Below are 24,300 nucleotides of genomic sequence, written 5' to 3'. Positions count from 1 at the left end.
ATGATTAAAACCTTGTTTCTTTTCTAAAATAAGTAAGATTAAGGGGGTCGGGGTTTGACTCAGAAATGGTGGCCTCCATATTCTACAGCCAGCTGTTAGTTGCCACCACCCTTTTGAGCCACCCTCACGAACAGTGTGTGGGCTGCTGTCCCGGTTCTGGGAACTTCTGGATTGTTTAACCACCATGGACTCCAAGTACAGCAGCAACAACAAAGGAATCTCTCACTACATGAATACTTAAGTATGGAATTGTTATAAGAAGCTGGGAGTTTCCATTCCCAAAGGACATGTGGCTAAGTCACCAGATGAAGCTTATGCAATTGCTAAAAAATTAGGTTCAAAACATGTTGTGATACAGGCACAGGTTTTAGCTAGTAGTAGAGAAGAAGGAACATTTGAAAGTGGCCTCACAGGAAGAGTGAAGATAGTTTTCTCTCCAGAAAAAGCAAAAGCAGTTTCCTCACAAATGACTGGGAAAAGGTTGTTTACCTAAGCAAACCGGAGTAAAGGGCAGAATTTGCAATCAAGTATTCGTTTGTGAGCGAAGATATCGCAGGAGAAACGATTACTCTGCAGCAACAATGGAAAGGTCATTGCAAGGTCCTGTATTCACAGGAAAGTCTCAAGGTGGTGCCAACATTGAAGATGTTGCTGCACAGACTACTGAGGCCATAGTTAAAGAACCTAGTGATATTGAAGAAGGCGTCAAAAAGGAACGAGCACAGAAGATGGGGTTTTCACCTAATGTTGTGGATTCTGTGGCAGAAACCATGCTCAAAGCTTTACAACCTTTTTCTGAAATACAAAGCAAGCATGGTGGAAATAAACCCAACGGTATAGGATTCAGATGGAGCTGTGCTGTGTATGAATTATTCTAATTCAGCTTATCCCCAGAAGAAAATCTTTGATCTATCGGACTGGACCCAGGAAACTGAAAGGGACCAAGATGCAGCTGAGGCGGATCTCAACCACACTGGCCTAGATGGGAGTACAGGCTGCCCATAAATAGTGGTTTGTTTATGGCCACAGTGGATATACTAAAAGTTCATGGAGGGACTCCAGCCGATGTTCTTGATGGTGGTAGTGCCACAGTCCATCAAGCAACAGAAGCTTTTAAGCTGATCACGTCAGATAAAAAGGCACTGGTCAACATTTTTGGAGGAATCGTGGGTGTGATGCTATTGCACAGGGTGCAGTCATGGCAGCAAAGAATTTGGAAATTAAAAGACCTATTGTGGTACAGTTACAAGGTGTACCAGTTGATGATGCTATGGCACTGATAATGAACACTGGACTTAAAATTCTTGCTTGTGATGACTTAGATGAAGCTGCTAAAATGGTTGTAAAGCTCTCTGAAATGGTGACCTTAGCCAGGCAAGCCCAGGTGGATGTGAAACTTCAGTAGCCAGTCTGATCTGAGTACCCAGTGGATGGCTGAAGGTATTAAATGTGCTGTAAATGTTAAAAATACTGTGTTCTGTATTTTTATTATTCCTTTTCTCTTTAGTGTATGAGCATTGTAATTATCATCAAGGCACAAAAATTTTTAAAAGCATTTGATCTGCATTTAATTTGACTGCTGAGAATGGGCTACTTGTATAAAGAACAAGTGTGTAATGCAGTTATCTAGCTTTTTTTGCTGCAGCCTTCTTTTTCACTCGCAATAAGCCAGTTTATTATTTTGGGGTACAACATTCTTCATTGATATGAGTCCTATGAAAAAAATAAATATGAAGCTAAAGATTTATTCTGTAGTGTTTGAAATATTAATATATCTAATAACCAGCCTCATTAGAAGAGCAATGTATCAAAACAACGTTTTATGTAAGAAGTATTTATCTACAACACCAAATACCTAACTAAATATATCAATTACTATTTGTAGACAGAGCTTTCAAACACTCCCCCGAATATTCTTTTAAGTATTTCGGTGAAATAACTTGTTAATTATTTGAACATTATTTTAATCATCACAAAACACTGCAAGTCTTCCTGATCCTGTGGTATTGAGAAGAACCTGTAGGTTTGTATCAAATAAAGGTATGTTTACTAAGGACTTGGCAGAGAAAATTGACAATGTCAATTAAATTAAAATCTCCCAATGTGATAAAGAAAAAAGATTAAGAAAGCTAGTATCAGTGACAAAGTGAATGGTCTGGTTTCACAATATCATTTCATAAATGACTTCAGTTTCTATTTAACACCATTGTAAGTTTAAGGCATTACAGTTTTCTTTCAAACTTTATTATATTTAATGAGAGATAAATGTGGGCATTTACAAAGGTTTCAAGATGTAAAGTATTCTCTTATTAACATTAATGAGGTCTCCTCTCTAAAGAACTACACTTGTTAATAAGTTAATTAGAAATCCTTTAGAGAATTAAATTTTATTTATTTAATCCCTGGAAATACTGTTGCTATGGTAGCTGCATATTAACTTGATTGTTTTCTTAATATTTTCCATTTGTAAAGTACCACAGGGCTATCGGGAAGTCTATCCCAGCAAACCACTTACCCAAATTCAGTGGTCTGTGCTTACAAACTTCATTAATAACTGCTTGCAGATTGGCAGCTATCTGGTCACCTGACATATCCAGCTGAAAGAAAAGGATACATAACATTAAATGTTGGTAACTATATCAGTATTTATTCTAGACAGTGTTTTTAAAGTATTCAACTAATGCAAATTATCTATTGAGAGATGCTACTGTGACTAGAGCTTCAATAAACAGGGATGCATATATTTTTTTCGAATTAGTGTTTTGGATTTCTCTGGATAGATACCCAAGAGTGGAACTGCTGGATCATAAGGTAGTTCCATTTTCAATTTTTTGAGGTACCTCCATACTGTTTTCCATAGTGGCTGCAACAATCTGCAATCCCACCAATAGTGCACGAGGGTTTACATGTGGAATCCAAAGAACAGAATAAGTAAACAGACAAAACGGAAATAGACTCAGAGATATAAGGAAAAATAAAAAAACTTACGGTTGCTAGGTGGGAGTGGAGTGGGGATGGGGGAGAAGGTAAAGGGATTAGAAACTACAAATTACTAGTCACAAATTAGTAGCCACGGGAATATGAAAGACAGTTTGGGGAATATAATCAATAATATTGTAAAGATGGTGTCAGATGGGCACTTGTCTTATTACGGAGACCACTTCATGGACTGTGTAGACACCTGACCACTGCGCAGTATGCCTGAAGCTGAAGCTGAATAACATTAAATTAAAAAAAAGAGAGATGCTACTGTGAAAAAAAGAAAAAAAATTCTAAAACTCTTCTTTTAGAATGCTACATTTACATGTCTTTACATGTCAAGACTTAATTACCTTACAGCAAAGTGTTTGGAGTTGTTCCACCTGAGATTCCTTGATTTCCAAGTAATTTCCCCAAAGCATAACCCAGGGCAGAATACACCACCCTCCTCATCCCGACCCCCAAGGAAGTAGTGATATTTCCTCTTTAAGTTCTCTGTTGATTTACTTTTAAAGGAAACTAAGAAAATGTTTAGAAATTAATGCTTCACAAATCCAAAATAAAACTACTTGACTACACATATTCACACAACACATATCTAACACAGAGACATTTTCAGGATGCTACACTAACACTCTATGCAATAACAATTATTCTTTTATTTAGAAAAAACTACAGTAAGTAAATATAGTGAATGAGACCTAGTCATAAAACCCCTAACCCCAGCTCACACCTTTGGACAGTCCTTGTGCTTATGGTTCAAATTCAATGCATGTTATTCTTCTTAAATACACCAGTTAAAACCAGATATCACATTCCAGTGTTTAGAGAATTTTGCAAAATGAATCAATTTATAATTCATATAAAAATTATAGCATAACCAGCAGAAATCACACAGTAAGAGTTCAAGTTTTAAACAAGAGTGCTATTTTCCAATGACTAGGAGACCACTGTGAGAAATGTGCCAATAAGAATAAAGAGAATGCCTCCTGAAAAAAATTATTCTCGTTATCATCTGACAACATTTACTTGACATACTCTTGGGCATAATGCAGAATTAAACCCTAATTAAGAAGGTTTGGACATGACTGAAGGAATTTTCACTTCATGCCAATCCATAAGTGAGAGTTCAGGGGGTAAAGAAAATCAAGCAATGCTGAGTTCACTTACTGTGTCCTCAGATCTTAAGGACTTTAATTTGCATTGCGGTAAGTAGTACACTGGCAGGCAAGGCACCTTACATTTGCTATGTTAAAACAAAACAAAACAAAACAAAAAGGCAAGGATAACAACATGTGTTCCTGTCTCCTTTCATTTCCTTCTTAATTCTTCACTTTATCTCAAATTGTTCTTTCTATCAACGACAGTAACCACTACAGATCTAATAAGTTCCTTTACCATTTGTTAAAGATGTATACCTACCTTAAATTTGGGATAGTAAAAGATAAAAGGAAAAGATGTCCAACATACATTTTTAAATAGTTCCATCTATACTGTTATACTATATACACTAAACTTACCAGGTTGTTATAACTAGTGTATACTTTGTGCACTTATATTGCCATTCCTACATTAAGCTGAAATAACATAGCTTTAGAAATGGAAAACAATTACTTCCCCTCCAACTTTCATTATTAGGATAATTTCAATGATTTCACCTAAGTTTAAAACGTACAAAAATGTTTTAAAACATAGTTTACACTTTTATCCAAATTTTATCACTGCTAATCTCTACTTTGAGTACTAAATTTTAAAGTATATTTATAGCCACGATGCTTCATTTTACTTTTTCTTTTGGGTATTGTGCAAAATTATGAAAAAGTTATATATTTTATAGGCATACTGATTTTTTTAATTGGCTATTGATGTCAAGATAGTTATGCACAAAAACAAAATGTATACACGCATGAGAAATTTGGAGGTATAACAATCTAGAGACAACTCCTGAAAGCAACACTAGCAAGTTTCCCTACCTACATCTCAGGGACTGCACTTCTAACAGGGCTTTTCCATGCAAGAACATTTTGTGGTCTTATGAAGTCAAGGATGATCATTTTGAGTAGACAATATTATCTGTTAGATTGTCAAGAGCCAAGCATAAGACTTAGTATAACAGTGAAAAAAACAACAAAAAAAAGATGGGGTGACCTTGAAGAGGATATTGAACTATGTTAAGCACCATATTTGTGTGTGTATATAATGTGTATATTTGAAAATACCGGGGGTGCCAAAAAAGGTGCCTAAAAAATGTATACACGTGACTAGTATTCACCTTTTGTTATTGGTATATATTGAGTATTACAATTTTAATACAGTTTTTTCCTTTCTTAAAATGTGTATACATTTTTTTTGGCACCCTCTGTGTAACAGTCACATACTAGCTATGTTCAACTAAAGTGACTATCCACTGCACAAAATAATTATTCTTCATTGTGTAGCACAGATGTTTTCAAAAGGCTGCTTTACTGAATCCTACCTTCTGCTTAGCATCTCCTATTATGTCAGAAATAATTCCCTAAGCAGACTAGATGGAAGACTTACCCAGATGCCACGGTGTGGCTCAGTGCATACAGGTGAACTCTACTCTACGTCTCTACTTTAACTCTCAGATTCTCCTCTTCCCATGCAATTCCTAACCTTTGCCTTCAATTACTTTCTATAAAACACAGTGATTCTTACCCATTTTTTGTCTCTTTGAGAAGCAGATGTATGCAGGGTGAAATGTAGTCACGAGCGTGTCTCAGGCAGTGATTCTTAAATGTTTTTCAGGTTATCAAACCTTGCTCCAGAAAAATGCACACAGGCACACAAAAAACTTAGCCTACATCATCATTGATTCCCTGATTAAAAGAAAGGGTAGAAGAAACGATCTCGTGGAAAGTATGTCAGTTAAGAGAGATCCCTGGGGCATACTTTGAGAAGCCAGTACAGAAGTCTGTTCAAATATTTTGGATGACTATGGCCTATAGTGTGGAAAAAAGATTCAACTTAATTTTCTTACAGTTTAGAGGGTAGAACTAAAAAAAAAAAGCGAAGTATATACACATGATTGCTAAACATCTAACCTTCCTAAAGTGGCCAGCTCCTGTCACTGTAATGTGCTGACAGCCCCTACATGACTGATCATCTCGAAATGGAAACTGCAGAGGGGACTGCTACTTTGGATAAGCATTTGTTAGAACATCTGACCTTCAAAATCCCTTTCATGTGCAATGTTCTAGGATTATGTAAAGAGTGGCCTGGCATATGGTTTCTGCAAATGGGCCAATACTCTTAATCCCCATGACTCCTAACAGTTCAAATCAAAAAAAGGAAGGTAATCTGTATGTCTCCTCTACAACTTTAAGGAAAATGATAATTGACTGATTGAGCAATTGTTTATTGGGTCTTCTCTTAGTCAACTCCATCCTAAACATTACAGAGATATTATCATTCACGTGTCCCAAGGCATACTTAATTTTATGAGGTGGCTTTCCCAAGTTCCCCCCTCTCCTTGATTTCCCCAGTACTTTCTGGTTCCCTGGGGCTCTCCCTTTTGGCACTCTGCCCAGAAAGCTGGGGCTTTATTTACCCTGTTTTGCCACTTTCTGCAACTGTTCCTGCAGTGGGGGCCAACAGGCAAAAGACAGAGGAAAAGCAGCCACGGCAGCTCCACCCTCCTGTGACCAAGATTCCCTCATCAGAAAGGCAGGTTCCCCTTCCTCAGAGTTTGAGACCTGTGTCCTCTTCTGCTAGGAGCCATGACTTCTACCTACCTCTCAGGCCTGAAGGGGAGGGATTCTCCTGCAGCAGACCGAGGGAGGGATTCTGACTTCACTGATGTCTACTTCCTGGTTTCAGGCTATGTTGAAACCAAGCCATATGACAACACAAAGGGGGAAAAAATGGCAAACTCACCACCAGTTTGGTGTGCTTCAAATTCTGGGCTTTCCTAATTTGCCTGCCACTGTTTACTTTTCAGAAGCTTCAAATAGATGCTCCATTCATTCTGTCCAGGTTTTGTAACAGCAGCATTCGTGGGAGACATGGGGTTTCACGTGATTACACCATCTCATCTGGAACTGGAACTTCCCAAACTTATATATTACATATTTATATTTCAGGGTTGGTAAGCTCTTACTGTAAAGGACCAGATAGTAAATATTTTATGCTTTGAAGGCCACAGACGATTTCTGCTGTATATTCTTTTTTTTTTTTTTTTAATACAACCCTTTAAACGACCATTCTAAGTTCACAGGTACAAAACAGACCACAGAGCCAGTTTGCCAACTCCTGTATTAGAATACATTATTTGTCTCTAAATATAAGAAAATGCACACAAAGACAAGTTGTGGTATAAGTTATACTTTACATCACTTTAACAAATCAATAGCTACCAAAATCTAAATGGGGAAAAAAGGGTGCTCTTGGGCACAAGCAGCTTTCATCACTGCTTATGATAAAGCTGTTTGGAAAAACACTTCTGTTTATATTTAATATATTTAATAATTCATAATAGGGTCTAATAGATGTCTTATTGTTTACTGTAACTACTATATTAGTGTATGTTATTACTGTTTGTTTGGAAGTAACACTAGTGAAAGTCACAAAGAATTATCTTTCAGATCCATTTTCTTCTCTCAGCATGTGGATAAAGACAGAATTCTATAAAAGCTGTATTTCTCATTGTTTTTTTAAGTAAAACCAATAAAAGAACGCTGTGTATGCAGTATACTGACAGCTACTTATTAAAAATAGATTTTAAGGAAAGCACATCAATTTACTTTCCTTTTACACATTATGCCACATTTATATTTTTCAACTGTGTTACTCTACTGATCAACGATCGCTGAGTTAATGCAGTGGATTAAAACAGTTAGCTCTTTCAAATGATAAGGTTTTTCTAATACTATTATTAATATCTAATAGAAGGGGAGAGTCACACTTTCAATGCCCAAAAGTTCTGGGAAATTATCTGATTTCATGACAGTATAGGTAAGAAAACTGGAAATGATAGTAAAACTATTTTTTATTATAATATTCCTGCTAATAAGAACACTGGAAAAAATTAATTGAAAGGACATAACCTAAAATACTACAAGAATTACTCATCCCAGTTAAATACACATCTTTCACAATAAAGCATCAAGCACAATTCTGGCACATATTGAATGGATAAATATTAACTTCTCTTTCTTAGCCCCGTATTATTGGCGATCTAAGATCTACTGCCAGTATGCTTCCTTTAATTTTAATGAAAACTAACAAGTACAGAATTTGCCTTTTACATTCTACACTTTACTTTCCTCTCTTTATAATCCGCTTATCTATGACACAGCACACTGTAGTATACCAAAAATAATGCAACAAAAGAAAAGTTAATCAACCGGGAGGAATGGAGAAAAAGGAGGGGGGAAGTGGCAGTGAACCACGAGCCAAAGGGCTGCTGCCTTCTATCTAACTATTGTTTGGATCTAATTGATTTAATTCCTTGCTTGCCATTTTTGCAACTTACGGACCTAGTTGCTTCAAAAGAAGCCTTCAATTTCCATGTACTATACTATTCAAATCTTGTTGTTTAACTGAACTCCAACACATTCACTCTTCCAGTTCTAGCATGTTCACTAAAACTAAAGGCTCTGATTTCAACACAAGATTTTATTATGTTTACTCCCTTGCCCTGAACTTGCTTATTTTTGTTACAAGTATACTTCATCTTTTATCAGCTGCCAGGTCAACAGTATTCTTGCCACAAAACAATTCACTATTACACAAGCAAAGCATAGTGAAACATGCCTATGAATGGATCTTGTCTACAATTTTAAAAAGAAAAAAATACCATCAAAGACACTGCCTTTACATTAAGTATGTCAAAGATCCAAGTATATTTGAAACCCAGACAAGAAACACTAGTTAAATCAGGTCTTGGCATAATCTAGTATAAACATAAATCTGAGCTGTGCTACCCGCTGTTTTTTCTTTTTAGAAAAATTAGCTTAGGCTTGATTTGCCAATACCATTATTATTCATAACGCCTCAAAATCTGGGTATTTACATGATTTTAAAAGGGCTACCGTTGTTTTTTTTTTTAATGCTCTGCTAACTGTTCATGTCAAAGCTAGGCTATTACATAATATATTTTTAAAAGATGGTCTTCAAAATTGCAATCATATTTAATGAAGTTTTTAGAAGTCTTCCTCATTCCAAATTATTCAAGATTTTATGTCCTAATTACCCATTAATAAATTAAAAGTCTAGAAAGAGCAATAGTTTCTAAACTAAAACAAAACAAGTGGCACACATATTTTAAAAGTACATAGTTTCTTTAGATCACTTTACTCTCTTTTATTTATTTTACCTGACTTTATAGTATGATAGTGGGAACCTGTTCTGTGATATAAGAAAATAAAAAACAGGACTCCATTCACTCAAAGGAGAAATCAATGTTTCATAATAAACTTATTGGTGCCACTAACTTGGAATTAGCAATAATTCACAGACTGTCAAATATATTTGAAAAGTCTTATGATATAATAAATGAATATGAATAAAATTATAGGAAAACATTTAAACATCTTTGGGGAACAAATTTTTATGTTAAAAACATTTTTTAGTATAAACAACTGATGTGTCTGTCATTAACTCAGGCAGCATCTACCAAGCAAAACTTACTAGATACAATATGTAATCAAAATTAAGTTGCATGTCATTGAAAAACTATTCTGTGGTATTTACTTCCCACTAATTCATACTCATTTTCCCACAAATTTAATTATATTTTTCATGTCTTTCCAAAATATAGGTGGATGTACAAGAAGAGAGGGAAGAGAAGAGGGGTTTAAAAGAAAAGGGAGAGAGATGGAAAAAATATATAGAAAAGAAAAACTTCAAAGAACTATTAAAAGAAAAAAAGGAAAAAGGGAGGGAGGAAGGAAGAAAGGAAAAAGGGAACCTGAAAACAAATGTCAAAAACAAACTAACTACAAATTATAACAATTATTTTTAAATCATGTCAAATAATTCTCATCAACGTACCAGAAATGAACAACTATCTCTCCACCCAGAGATTGAAAGAGAGAGTAAAACCATTTTGAATATTCAAATGGGAAGGAAAATACTGTTAAGTTGCTTAAAAGCATTATTATTATTATTATTATTATTATTATTTATTATCATTATTCTTGAACTAAGCCTCATCTAATCTCCTGACTAGAGGATGAGGCCTGGCTGCCAGAGTTCTGAGAGCCAAGTCAGGGGAAAAGGGTGGAGGCGGGTGAAGGTGAGGGTGGGGGAAGAAAGAGTTTCTCAGCATTTACTATACATTATTCACTTAATCTTCTTGTTTTGAATTTTTCTCAACTCCTGAGCTCCACCAGTTTAGAGACTCTCTGTTTTAATCTTTCCAGCCTACTACTGGCATGGGAAGGGCAGTTACCCAGTGCCGTGAAGTATGTAAGAATCTTCAAGTTTTCAGCTAATCCTCCCTACTTCAGAGGGCTCTTGCCCCATCTCCACACATAACACTAACAGTCCAAAGATATCTAGAGCCAGATCCTGAGCTTTTTTAAAGATCCTGAAATTTAGATTCTATTAAGTTTTTTGGCATTCTCCATTGCTAATTTAGGATTTGGCATTTTTTAAGCAGTTACCACTGTGGTGTTCAATCTACTATCTACCTAGAAGCCTCAGTATACATGTTATTTTCAAGTGTCCATGGAATACTTGGAAACAGAATATTAATCTTACACTATAGGCTACAATGAAAGTCTCAAGAAATTTTTTAAAAGGTAGAAACTACAACCATAAGGCAGTCAAACTAGAACATAACAAAAATTTAAAGAAGCCAAAAAAGTTCCAAAATTTAAAATACACTCCCAAATAAGAATAAAAAATACCATGACAGACTATTTAGAAAATAATGACAAGAAAACTAAACATCAAAACCCGTAACTAGAGGCAGACTCACAGATTTAAACTCATTATTGAAAAAAGAAAAATAATGAAAACTCACAAATCTTAGAAAACTAGAAAACCAATAACCAAAAAAATCTCAAGGTAATAAGGATAAAGAAAAAGCCATAGTCAATAAATTACAAAAAGAAAAAAGTAACAATAAGTAAATTCTAAAAGCTATACTAAAAAATGAAAGTACTTTAAAAAGCATATACAGGGGAATGACCCATTCTTAGGTTATGCATATGAAAATATTCAGGGGTGAAGTGTCATGATGTCTGCCACTGAACTTTAAGTGGTTCAAAAAATAAAGAGTATCTACTATTTTCTCTGAGCAAACTACTTCTACTAGTTTTTCTAAGCCAGTGTGACCAAATTGGGGAATCTAGGTGATGAGCACATAGATGTTCTAATAGTACACAGATTGTACTATGCTTTCAACTTTTCCATTCATTTAAAATTTTTCAAAATAAAAAACTGAGGAAAAAGATATGAAGACATAGCTACAAATAACACGTTAACTAGAGGTAAGGCGTTATGAAGCAATACGTTTCAGAGAAATGTGTGATACTTCATTACTTTCTTATATGAAATGCCATGAATATGGTTTAATTTCTCTTTAGATTTTTTTGAAAGTGCTATGAACCCAGTAAATCCCAATGTTCTAAAGTAAAAATGAATATAAAACATCAAGATTTCTGATTTTATGGTTTTTCAGAAGGTTTATACTGAAAAGTCTTTTTAAAAAGCCATACTTCCATGTATATGTGTACTTGAAAATAATTACTTTGAAGTGAAAAATTAAAACAGAAAAAGTTGATTGGAATATAGCAGGTCCTCACCAAACATTCTTTCGAAGGCAAAACACTTGCTATAAAGTGTAGAAAATTCTACCAAGTTGCTGCGCTGACAGAAAAACACTTATACAGCAGCTAAAACTACAACAAATGATCTGAAACTAAGAAAATTTCACAGTACACTGCCCCCTTTAAAAGGTTCAGTGTGCATTAAGACACAAATCTATGGTTTTATCCTTAAACTTCATCTAACTTTATTAATCCCAAAAGATTTTTCAGCTAGAATTCATTTGAAAATCAGTCATTTCCCATGAAAACTATTAAGTATTTCTACATATGTGAGATTCTACTGAACTAGATTCACAAATAAAAGTTAGCTAGTTGCTACTTGAAAACATACATACAAAAACATCAGTCTTATTTTATAGGCTCTGTTAGGAGTATATATAATAGGCCATGAGAGTCATATAATTTATTCTGGTATTAAATACTATGGTAGGTTAAATACACCAAATAAGCACATTCCAATTTTTCCTTTCAACTACACTTTATATCCTCTCTTCTTGATAAATGCTTCCTATTACACATCATAATATGCCATATTTTACAGCTGTAGTAATTTTTTTCCTAGTGAAAAGTTTTATTTCTTGATCTCCACCACTCTCAGCAAATGAAACCTAACTGCAACACTATCACACCTGTTTGTTTTTGAAATATGTGGGGCAGTTAACATTACCAAAAGTGAAAGGACAAAGAGAGAGAGAGAACATTTTGGTTTTTGACAAATATAAAACTATTATGTGTGCCTCCGTAAAATGATAATTCAGTATCAATAGAGAATTAGAAGGAACTTTTACCTTATAATAAAGGACAAGTTAAGAAAACTAATGAACAATGCAACTGGCTTAAAATTACACTTACAAGTGTTCTAAAAAAGGCTGGAGGTCAAATATCGTATTTCCCAGAAAATAAAACCTAACTGGAAAATAAGCCCTAGCATGATTTTTCAGGATGCCCTTACCCCCAAAATAAGCCCGTTAAGAGAGTCAGCCAGATGGACTCATTTAGTACATCCACTGCAACACACAATGGACATACTGAATTATAAAATAATTATATTAATATATAAATACAAATAAATTATATTATTGACATTAATACTTAAAATAAATTATAATACAAATTATAATTAAGTATTTGTAATACCCAAGTGGGCACCTTTGGATGAGAGGTAAACACCTATATAAACAGATGAACTCGAAACTCATTGCCGAACGACCAGTCGGAGTACAGACACAATGCATAAATAACGTGTGCACTTGGTAACGAACGGATGTGGTTGGGTCTACCATGAATCTTCATAATTTAATACGTCGTGTGTTGTAACGGACATACTTCATGCACTCGTGTGAAATGAAACGTTTTCTGAATTTTGGTGCCTGCAATTTTTCGTCGCTTTTGTGTGGAGCATCATTCTTAACTGTCATCATTGTTGTTGCACTCCTGTCTCGTAAGTCTTCAATTAACACTTGATTTAATGGTAGATTTAAAGGGAATAATATTTTGACCCCCAGACAAGATGAGTGCAAACAGAAAGAACTATTCCATCGAGTACAAGAAAGGAATCGTGGAGGACTCCCGGGGCAAGAATCTTATGGCTTTCTGCAAAGAGAAGTTGGATCTCCGAATGGTCCGAAAATGGCGAGCAGAGTACGATAACCTCAGTCAACAGATGGACGAGGGAAATGCTAAGAAGTGCAAGTGTGGATCAGGTCGGGAACCATTATTTCCTGAGCTGAAAGATATCATCTGTGAATGGATTGCTGACAGGAGAGCAAAGGCTTTGGTTGTGCGCAGGGCTGATATTCAAGCATTTGCTCTTGCAATGGCGCGACAGTTAGAAATATCCCCAGAAGAATTCAAAGCATCACAATACTGACTGGATGGCTTCCTTCAGCGATATGAACTGTCTAAGATCGACAACACTGTTCAAGCTGGAAGATACTGAAGTTATTAAACGCGCACTTGCATTCAAGTCCTTTGTTGATGGCATCGACTTTTCTAAATACCAACTCTCTAACATGATTGCTATGGATGAAAATGTAGTGTTTATGGGCCAAGGATCTCAAACGACAATTAATCAGAGGGATGCCTCATCAATCTACATTCCCTCCAGTGGTTATGAAAGTGCACGTGTTACCTGTATTTCTGGCAATTCGTCTGGATGGAAAGAAAGTCCCACCTCTAACTATCACTAAGGGCAAGAAAGATAAGGTTGAACGTGTTTCCGGCATTTATGTTCTTGAAATCGAAAAAGCCTGGTGCACACAAGCAGTTACAAGGAGGTGGGTCAATTTAATGCTGCCACTTGTTTTGCGAGGTGGCCAAAGAGGTCTGCTGGTCTGGGATTCACCCAGCACTCACCGCACTAAAGCCATGAAGAACTTCCTTGCAGAGAGAAGAATAGGTCAAATAATGATTCCCGCAGGAATGACTGCCTATCTCCAGACTCTTGATATTGCAATAAACAAGCCATTCAAGGACCATCTGCACACGGAAATCAATGACTACATTGAAAATAGAGTGGAGAGAAATCAGTGTGGAAACTTTATGACGCCTAGCCTGCAAGAGGTCGTGACTTGGGTGAAGAATTCATGGGATAAAATCACTGACAGCTGTGTTGCCAATGCACTGCGAGCAGGCTACATGGACAAGAAGTGCTCATTTAAGGAGAGCTCTATTGCTGGACATGAGAGATTGGGGTCAATGGTTCTACAGGAGATAGAGTCGCAAGAAATTCAAGCTGGAATTCGGGGTTCGGAAAGTTATGATCATGTTCCAGAAGAAGATGGCATGACTGTATTTGAATAAATGTAGATTTTTGTACATGAATAAATGAATAAATGTAGATTGTTGTACATGAAAAAATGTAGATTGTTATACATGAAAAACTAAGACATCCCCTGAATATAAGCCCTAATGCGTCTTTTGGAGTAAAAATTAATATAAGACCCGGTCTTACTTTCAGGGAAATGTGGTATCTTAAATCACACAAGGAATTTATCAGAGAGGAAAAACGAAGCAGGTTCTGAGAGCGTCATAGTTAACATAAATTGGATTTGTGGTACATTATAAAATAATAATAGGCACCCTTTGAAAATTACTTCAAAGTCTTTATTCTGGCAGGTTTATGCTATAATATCTGGACACTGCTTAATATTCTTGCGTAATGTCAAAATACACACGTGTGTAAGCATTCCTATAATGAATAGAGGACAGGATAATTCTAACTCTAATTTTGTGAAATTCCAGGAAGTAAAAGTTTCACTTTCAATATTACTCCATAAGGACTGTTTGAAAAGTTTAGTGTAAATCAAATTTTTATTAAATAAAAACATTGATTCACTAAATATAATAATGTCTTTTAATAACTTTTAACTGATCTTCAATTAGTAATAGCTTTTGCTTATTCACCCATTTGTAAATTCATTCATTCAATAATTATTTAGTGAGCACCTAGCACCTGCCACGTATTATTCTAGGAACTAAGGATACAGCAATAAACAAATGAACAAAAATTCCCTCTATTTTCTTATTCTTTTGGGTTTCTTAGCTCCTCCTCAGCAGTGGCAAAACCTTAATTGTCTCCCAAATCCATCCTCTCTTCTTTTAATTAATTTAAGCTTTAGCTGGGCACAAGGCCACGAAGCTAGGCCATATGACTAACCCTGATCCATGGGATGGGGGCAGAAGTGATGAGGGCAATGGTTCACATGCTTGAAAGAAAACTGCTTGTTCACCACCTCCTCATGCCTCCTTTACACTGGCTACAGGTCAGACATTGTATCAGCAAGATTCAACCACAAAGAATTAAAGACTCTAGAAGATGGGAGGGGGAAGAGAATGGAACCTTGATCCCTGGTTAACCCTTTGGAGAAGAATAGCCCTGAGCTGCCCAGCAGCTCAAACTTCGGAGAAAAATAACTATCTTTCATGGTTAAATCATTGTTATTTGGTCCCTTAAAACACCCGAAACAACATAGATGTATAGTAGTCTATTCTTCATCTAACATTATAAAATAGAATAATGACCCTTAATTTACTTTGTGTATATTTTCAAACTCCACCTAGAAGCCATCCATGACTCAACACCATGATAACATCAGCCACTGCTTCTTTTCTGCAACTTCTTTATATCTTATATATATATTTCTACTATTACACTTATCATAATCTCGATTATTCATTTCCACATGTAGCTCCCATACTAGATACGAGATGTCATATGTCATCATCTTATCTACTCCTTCCTAGCCTATAAAGTATGTATGCTTATTCATCTCATTTTACATATAGAGGCCATGGGGGAAAAACTGAGGCTCAGAGAGCAAGGTGGCACAATTCTAATCTAGAACTAGAATTTGAGCCAGACAGTATGAATCTAAAACCCATTATCACACTATAATATTTAAGCAGTATTCCAAAAGATTCTCTTTCAATAAACAGATCAGTTCCTTTTTCATTAAGGAAAAGCATTATATCTCTAAAAGATCCAGGTAGTCTGATCTGGAGCCCATGTTTTAATCACTGAGGTATTTGTTGAAAAGAATGAATAAGATGACACGGTTTTGTCATCTTCCCTAAGGTCTGAGTCAGGATCTACATACTACCAACTGAATATACTGAAAACATTACTTAAGAAAAAGAAAAGGTCTAGCTAGAAAGAAAGAGTCTTATAAAGATATTCTACAGTCCCCCAAAGTCCAACCAAAACAGTAACGACAACAGTTGCTACCACTTAATTTTTTTTTTAATCTTTGAAACCACACTGTGAAAGATATTACCACATACATTTTATAGATGAGGAAATCTGAGACACAACAACATTAAGAAATCTGTTTAAAGTCTGCCATCCCGTAAGTAGCAGAACTGGTATTCAAACCCATGTCTTTATAGCTCCAAAATATTCTCTTAAAATTTGTGTTTGTTTTTTTTGTTTGTTTTTTACATTATAATGTTGTCATCCCTAAGAAACAAGAAGCACTGCCCAGGGCCTTTTGTGAACAAGCAAGTTCCAACTTCAGATTCTAGCAGAGCTCAATGCCAAATGAACTGGGGCTGAGCCCTGATGGTAAAGAGGGCAAGGAAGGATTTCCCTGTCCCTGACTGGATTAAACCTGCTTTGCCCCTTTTCATAGCAAGTTTTTCTTCCATAGAACCAGCTGAGCACCTTTTCCAGCTTTCTGAGCAGCTTTTCCAAATTTCTGAAGCTCAATTAGCTTGGACTACTATGTTGACTATAATGCAGAATTCCTCTTAAGAGGGGTATGGGAAGGAGGAATAACAGCTATTCAAATCACTCCAGCCACGAGGTTGGACGATATAGAGCTAAAGAGCTTGGACTCTTGAGGAGCCTGCCAAGATTCAAACACCTAATCTGCCTCATACTAGGTATGGCACGTTGGAGAAAGTATCTAACCTCTCTGGGCTTATATGCCTTCATCTATAAAATGAGGATGCTAATTTATTCTTCCTAGGGTTGACAATTAAAAGATAAAATATACGAAAAGTGTTTACAATAATGCTTGGCACTTGGTAGGCAGTTTAAATTTTGCTATTAATATTACTAATATTCCTATAGTTATTGCACAGGGAAAAAATTACACACATTAAATAGGTATTTTAGAGATTCTCTAGTATAAAGAAGATATTAGCAAATAGCTATATATTTAAAACCCAGTCCTATAAAATTCTGACATATGTGTATTAGAGTCCTAAAAATAGTTTGGAGGGCCGGCCTGGTGGCTCAGGCGGTTAGAGCTCCGTGCTCCTAACTCCGAAGGCTGCCGGTTCGATTCCCACATGGGCCAGTGGGCTCTCAATCACAAGGTTGCCAGTTCAATTTCTCGAGTCCCGCAAAGGATGGTGGGCTCTGCCCCCTGCAACTAAGATTGAACACGGCACCTTGAGCTGAGCTGCCTCCCGGATGGCTCAGTTGTTGGTTGGAGCGCGGGCTCTCAACCACAAGGTTGCCAGTTCAATTCCTTGAGTCCCGCAAGGGATGGTGGGCAGCGCCCCCTGCAACTAAGATTGAACACGGCACCTTGAGCTAAGCTGCCTCCCGGATGGCTCAGTTGTTGGTTGGAGCACAGGCTCTCAACCACAAGGTTGCCAGTTCAATTCCTCGAGTCCCGCAAGGGATGGTGGGCTGTGCCCCCTGCAACTAGCAACGGCAACTGGACCTGGAGCTGAGCTGCGCCCTCCACAACTAAGACTGAAAGAACAACAACTTGAAGCTGAACAGAACCCTCCACAACTAAGATTGAAAGGACAACAATTTGACCATTGTTCCCCAATAAAGTCCTGTTCCCCTTCCCCAATAAAATCTTTAAAAAAAAAAAAAAAAAAAAAAATAGTTTGGAAATTGATTTCCAGCATCTTCTTTAAGTAGGCAAACAGTTTTTAAAACCCATGCAGAGATATTCAGAAACAATTCATTAAAATAAAGCAAATTACTCAATTCCATTAAAGTAAGATTAATTATCTATTATGGGCTCAGCATTATTCAAAGTTCTATAGCTCTAGACCCTACTTTCAATAAGCTTAAAATATTAGAGAATAACAGACACAGTAGAATAAATAATCAAATAAGGCAAAGTACAAATAAATGTCAGTGGGTCGCATATAACTCAGAAGGAATTCTACAGTACCATTAAAATTTATGAATTCAATCAATAAAGAACTATCTATGTGTATCTTTAGTGCCCGTAATGCTAGTGAAAAGAACAAGTTCAAAGAACTGGTATATTATATTATAAATTATTGATGAATCACTTCAGCAAAAACGAAACAGAGTTATTGCATAATTTCCATAGTAACTTACTGTTGCTATTTTTGTCTTGAGAAAATTCTCCCTTTCTTCATCTACCTTAATTTCATGTCCAGTTTTAAATAATTCAAGCATTTTGGGGATGTCACGGCCAATGGAATCTGGTTAGGAAAATAAAAAATCCAAAGTTATCACTCCATCTAAACAAGCAGCAAAAATTACTGAATAAGAAAAGCATTCATCTCATGTTAAGATATAGAAAATAAGCTGTGGCAGAGAGACTTTAGAATGGCCCCACTTCCTGGTGTTCGTGCCCTTGAGTGACTCCCTTTCTGTATGTGGACGGGACCTGCAACTTGCTCTAACCCAGAAACGGGATGATTATGTGCACATGATTACATTACATAGAACTGCAATGCCTATCTCGAAGGAGACTCTCTTCCTAATGGCTTTGAAGAAGCAAGCTATTATGTTATGAGGTGTTATATGAAGAGGGCCACAAGGTAAGAAACTGAGGCCCTCAGTGCCACAGCTTGCAAGAAACTGAATACTGCCAAAAAGGCACATGAACCTGGAAGCAAATCCTTCCCCATGTTAAGTCTCAGATGAGACCACAACCTGAGCCAATACTTTGGAGCTTTACAGACCCCTGAAGCAGAGGACCCAGCTTAGCTAGATACACATTCCTGACACACAGAAGCTGAGACAGTAAATGTGTGTTGTTTTAAGCCACTAAATTTGTGGTAATATTGTTGCACAATAATAGATAACTAAGTATAAGCAACGATACTGCTTATCATACTTTAGAAATATTGATGACAAATTAAAATAAAATGTATAAAATAATCTATGATAGAAGCTAACAGTGCAGTCTTCAAATATTTTAAGAATATTTTACCTACCTTTGTGTGAAATTCACCTGACCTGCCTTACCCTTATAAAGAAGGGAAGTAACTAGAAAAGTACCAAGATTTAACAGTGGAAATAATGTCACAGTGAATGACGCAGCTGTTACTGCACAAATGGTTACAGAAAAAGAGTTAAAAATTAAAACTTAACTTATTGGATTCTAATGGCAGTTTGTTCTCCATTAGGTGGGGAAAAAAGGATGCAACTGACTATAAAAAGGAAAAAAATGGTATAAAGGTAAAAACTAAGAATTTTCTTTGTTTTTTTAAAAAAAACTTAGAATATTCAAAGATCATGTAGAAGACTCCAAACATAAACTACACCTTCCTAATCTTTAGTCATTAACATTTTAACTCAAATTTAATACATAAAAATACACATTTTTAATATTCCACAATACTATAACTTGAAAATTTTTTGACTTTGTACATAGAAAATGTGAATTATGAGAAGGGTAAGAAATACAATAAGGAATGTGCCATTAAAGGCATACCACTCCCACTGTTATCTCCGGAAATTCTTCCTATAAGTCAGTATGAAAATCTCATTATATAGGAAGCACAGTATACCCTCAGCATGTATTACTTCTAAGGGTTATCTGAGTTGTTCAGTATGGCTTAGAGCACTTCACAGCTATAAATGGAAATTACCCACAAGAAGCTTGCAATCTAATTGGGAGAAAAGGGACATACAGAGGCCACAACTACTGAAAAATACTAGTTTTTTTAGTATAACATTTTGATGTAATTGAGTACTAAACAGTCTGACAGAGAGCATAACAATAAATGGTAAGATGCTAATACAGCAGTCCCCGCTTATCTACCATTTAGCTTTCCATGGTTAGTTATCCATGGTCCGAAAATATGACATGGAAAATTCCAGAAATAAACAATTCATAAGTTTTAAATTGCATGCTGCTGCGAGCCACCCACTACATCCCACCAGGAACGTGAATCACCCCTTTGTGCAGCGTATCCACGCTACATACATTCCCCACCTGTCAGTCACTTAGTAGCCATATCTGTTATCAGAGAGACAGAGACCACATTCACATAATTTTTATTATGTATATTGTTATAACTTCTATTTTGTTATTATTGTTGTTCATCTCTTACTGTGCCAAATTTATAAATTAAACTTTATTATGGGTATGTATGTATGTATGTATGTATGTATAGAAAAAACAAAGTATATATAGGGTTCAATACCATCTGTAGTTTCAGGCATCCACTGGAGGTCTTGAAACGTATTCCCCGAGGATAAGGGGCGACTATTGCAGTGATGTACAAAGAACAGGAACCAGTTAACCATGTATTTCTCTATTTAAACTTCTTTAACATATATATGTGTGTGTGTGTATATATATATATATATATATATATATATATATATATATATACACACACACACACACACACACACATATGTTCTTTAACATATGTATATGTTAAACATATATATATGTTAAAGAAGTTCTTTAACATATATAGATATGTTAAAGAAATTTAAATATATATATATAATGTTTTCTTAAGAATAGCACCTAATACATAGTGAGAGCTCCAGAATTACCTCCTGGCAGACCTGAGTCTATACCTATAACACTGCCTTCCACCTGTCACTATGGACGAACTGCCCATGCTCTATCCAAAGGCCATCCCTCTTCATTTGTGTACTGGATCCCACTCTTCCACACCACACCTCCCTTCTCTCCGCTACATTGTCAATTTTCCCTGCTTTTCTAGATCATTGTAATCAGCTTACAAACTGGCTATAAAACCTCCCATCTTAAAATAAAACAAGTCTACGACTTCATATTGCCTTCTATGACCATGCAATACTCCTCTTAAGAGCATCATTTCTCAAAAAAAGCTGTCTATCTTTCTGTCTCTGCTTCCTCTCCATCCATTTTCTCTTAGGCTAACTTTAATCAGGTTATCATCCCCAATGCTCCCCGGAAAATAATCTTTTCAAGTCATCAGTGACCTTCACTGGGTTCCTCTGACTTGCTTTAGCAACAGTAGTTCTGAGTCTATCTCTCCTCTTTCTACAATATCTTGGCTTGTCCTGTGAAACATTACTCTCACTGGTTGTTCCACTCTGTTCTTGTGGGCTGAGTTACCTTCATTTAGCTGACTTCCAAAGGCTGAACTACCTCAGGGTTGAGTCAATTGGCCTCTCTTTCTATCCATACACACCTCCCCAGGTGATCTCATCCAAATACATGACTTTAAACACCACTTATCCTCTGATAACTGCCAAATTTATATCTCTAGCCACAAACTCTCTCATGAGCTCCAACCACCTACTCTATGATCTCCACCTAGATACAGGTAGGTAATTAGTAAGGAGTATAGTATGACAGATGTCTGCTGAAAGAATGAACAAATAAATGACTTCATAATTTTGAATCTGATATCTTAGTAATGTTGTAATGATAATGAAGTGGGAAATAAGGCTTAAGAAGGAAAGAGAAATAGCTCTGCACTAAACATCCTGAAGTGAAGGAGGTGCTAATGAAATACTGTATACAGTTAGCAATAAGAACTGGAAAAAAGTGATAGATTGGGGATAATGATGTAGATTTGAGTTAAACCAGTTCCATGGCTAAAACACAAATAAAACAACCTTCCTTTGACCTTATATATTTCTCTCCCTCCCTCCCTCCCTCCCTCCCTCCCTCCCTCCCTCCCTCCCTCCCTCTCTCCCCCCCTCTCCCCCTCCCTCTTTCCCTCCCTCTCTCTCCCCTAACCAAAGCATGTTGATGTGATTTTGTATTTCCCTAATGGCCAAGATGTCGAACATCATTTCATGTGCTTTACTAGCCAACTGCGTATCTTCTTCTGTATAAAGTGCTCATTTAATTCTTTTGTCTTTAAAAAATATTAGGTTGGATAGTCTTCTTATTGAGTTATAAGAAGTCTTTATATACTGTGGATACAAGTCCTTTGTTAGATATATCTGTGCTAAGTATTTTCCTCCAATGTGTGACTTGTCTTTCCATTTTCTGAATGGTGCCTTCCCATGAGCAAAGTTTTTAATTTTGATCAAGTCTAATTTAGCAACTTTTTCTCCTATGGTTCATGTTTCTTGTGTCTGAAGAAATCTTTACCTAACCCAAGGCCATGAAGATTTTCTCCTAGAAATTTTTCTTCTAAAATTTCATGGCTTTAGCCCTTACAATTAGGTCTATGACCCATTTTGAATTAATTTTGTGTCTGATGTGAGGAAAGGGATACCCAGTTATTGCAGCACCATTCATGGAAAACAACTATTTTTTTCCATATAACCTTGGCACCTTTGTCAAAAACCAGTTGACCCTTAGGAATGGGTCCATTTCTGAACTCTCAATGTTTGATCTAAACACATTTATCCTTATGTCTTGATTACTGTAGCTCTATAGTAAAGTCATAAGTCAGGTAACATAGTTTTTTTTTTTTTAAGAACTTTGCTCTTCCTTTCAAAAACATTTTTTGATCCCTGGTCCTTTGTCTTTCCATTTAGATAACAGAATGAGCTTGTTAATTCCTTAAATCACTTTTTTAAGCCTTCTGGGAGTTTGATTAGGATTACCTTAAATCCACAGAAAAAAGTAGGAGTAATTCCATCTTCAAATCCATAGCCATTGTATATAACTTTATTTAATTAGGTACTTCTTTTGTTAAATTTATTCATAAGTATATTATTTGTTTTTTGATGCTCTTGTGAATAGAGCTGTTTCACAAATTTCATTTTGATTGTCTATTGCTAGTACATAGAAATTCAGTTGATTTTGTGTTGTTGATTTTGTATCCTGCAACCCCACTAAATTCACTTATTAGAATTCACTTACTAGAATATGTTAGAATCACATTCCCTAGAAATAAAGACTGTTTTTATTTCTACCTTTCCCACGTGTATGCCCTTTAATTCTTTTACTTGGTAAAATAAGTAAGTGGTGAGAGCAGAGATCTTTGCCTTGTTCCTGATATTAGGTAGAAAGCATTCAGTCTTAATGGTCTCATCATCATTAATAACATTTGCTGCTGATTTCTCATAGATGAGTTTTGTCAACTTGAGAAAGTTCACTTTATTCCTAGTATTCTGAGAGTTCTTATCGTGAATGGGCATTAGATATTGTCAAACGCTTTCTCTATATCTACTGAGATGATCTTAAGTTCTTTGTCCTTTATTCTGCTAACATGGTATATTATATTGATGTTCAGATGTTGAATCAACTTTGTGTTTTGGGAATAAATCTCCTTGGTTAAGGTTTTTTAATCTTTATACACATACATACACACTGCTGAGTTCAATTTGCTACACTTTGTTAAGGATTTTTGCTTCTATGCTCATGAGGGATATTGATCTGTAGATTTCTTTGCTTGTGATGTTCTTGTCTAGCTTTGTTATCAGGGTAATGCTGAGCTCAAAATGAGCTGGTTAAGTGTTCCTTCCCCCACTATTTGCTAAAAGAAGTTGTGAAGAATTGGTATTATTTCTGTCTTAAATGTTGGATAGAATTCACCAGTCATGTGGGCCTGAACTTCTCATTGTCAGAAGCTGTAAATTACTAATTCAATTTCTTTACTTGATACAGATCTATTTAGATTTTCTATTTGTTCTGGACACTTTTGGTAATTTATGTCTTTCAAGGAATTTACCCATTTCATGTAAGTTGTCAACATTTGTTGGCATAATGTTGTTCATAATATCACCGTTTTTATCTTTTCATATCTATGGGATATAGATATTTCATTTATGATCTTGATAAACTTGATCTCTTTTATAAATCAGTCCAGCTGAAGTTTTATCAATTTTATTGACCTTTTTAGTGAATCAGTTTTCCTTTGATTGCTTTTCTCTGTTGTTTGT

The 24,300-nt window shown here is 35.8% G+C and overlaps 1 protein-coding gene, 1 long non-coding RNA gene and 1 pseudogene across 2 annotated transcripts in view; 1 reads left to right on the top strand and 2 right to left on the bottom strand.

The window, feature by feature from the left end:
* Positions 1-24,300, bottom strand: part of MRPL1 (mitochondrial ribosomal protein L1) — a 52,110-nt gene that overhangs the window by 1,133 nt on the left and 26,677 nt on the right. The window contains exons 7-8 of the mRNA XM_019720227.3: positions 18,592-18,698; positions 2,516-2,597 (exon numbers count right to left, since the gene is read on the bottom strand). Coding sequence (XP_019575786.2) covers positions 2,516-2,597; positions 18,592-18,698 — 189 coding nt within the window. The remainder of the gene's footprint in view (positions 1-2,515; positions 2,598-18,591; positions 18,699-24,300) is intronic.
* On the top strand, positions 66-1,431 carry LOC109440049 (succinate--CoA ligase [ADP-forming] subunit beta, mitochondrial pseudogene; annotated as a pseudogene).
* LOC148759290 (uncharacterized) lies at positions 4,243-18,585 on the bottom strand. The gene is made up of 2 exons (XR_016018743.1): positions 6,877-18,585; positions 4,243-5,819 (listed from the first exon to the last, which is right to left on the bottom strand). It is a non-coding gene; the product is annotated as an uncharacterized LOC148759290 (long non-coding RNA).

This window comes from Rhinolophus sinicus, chromosome 1 (assembly GCF_057876585.1).
Source record: "Rhinolophus sinicus isolate RSI-liver-muscle chromosome 1, RSI-T2T, whole genome shotgun sequence".
In the NCBI taxonomy this organism is placed as follows: Eukaryota; Metazoa; Chordata; class Mammalia; order Chiroptera; family Rhinolophidae; genus Rhinolophus; species Rhinolophus sinicus.
Note: the sequence above shows the minus strand (reverse complement) of the source record. Positions and strands in the feature narration are given on the sequence as shown.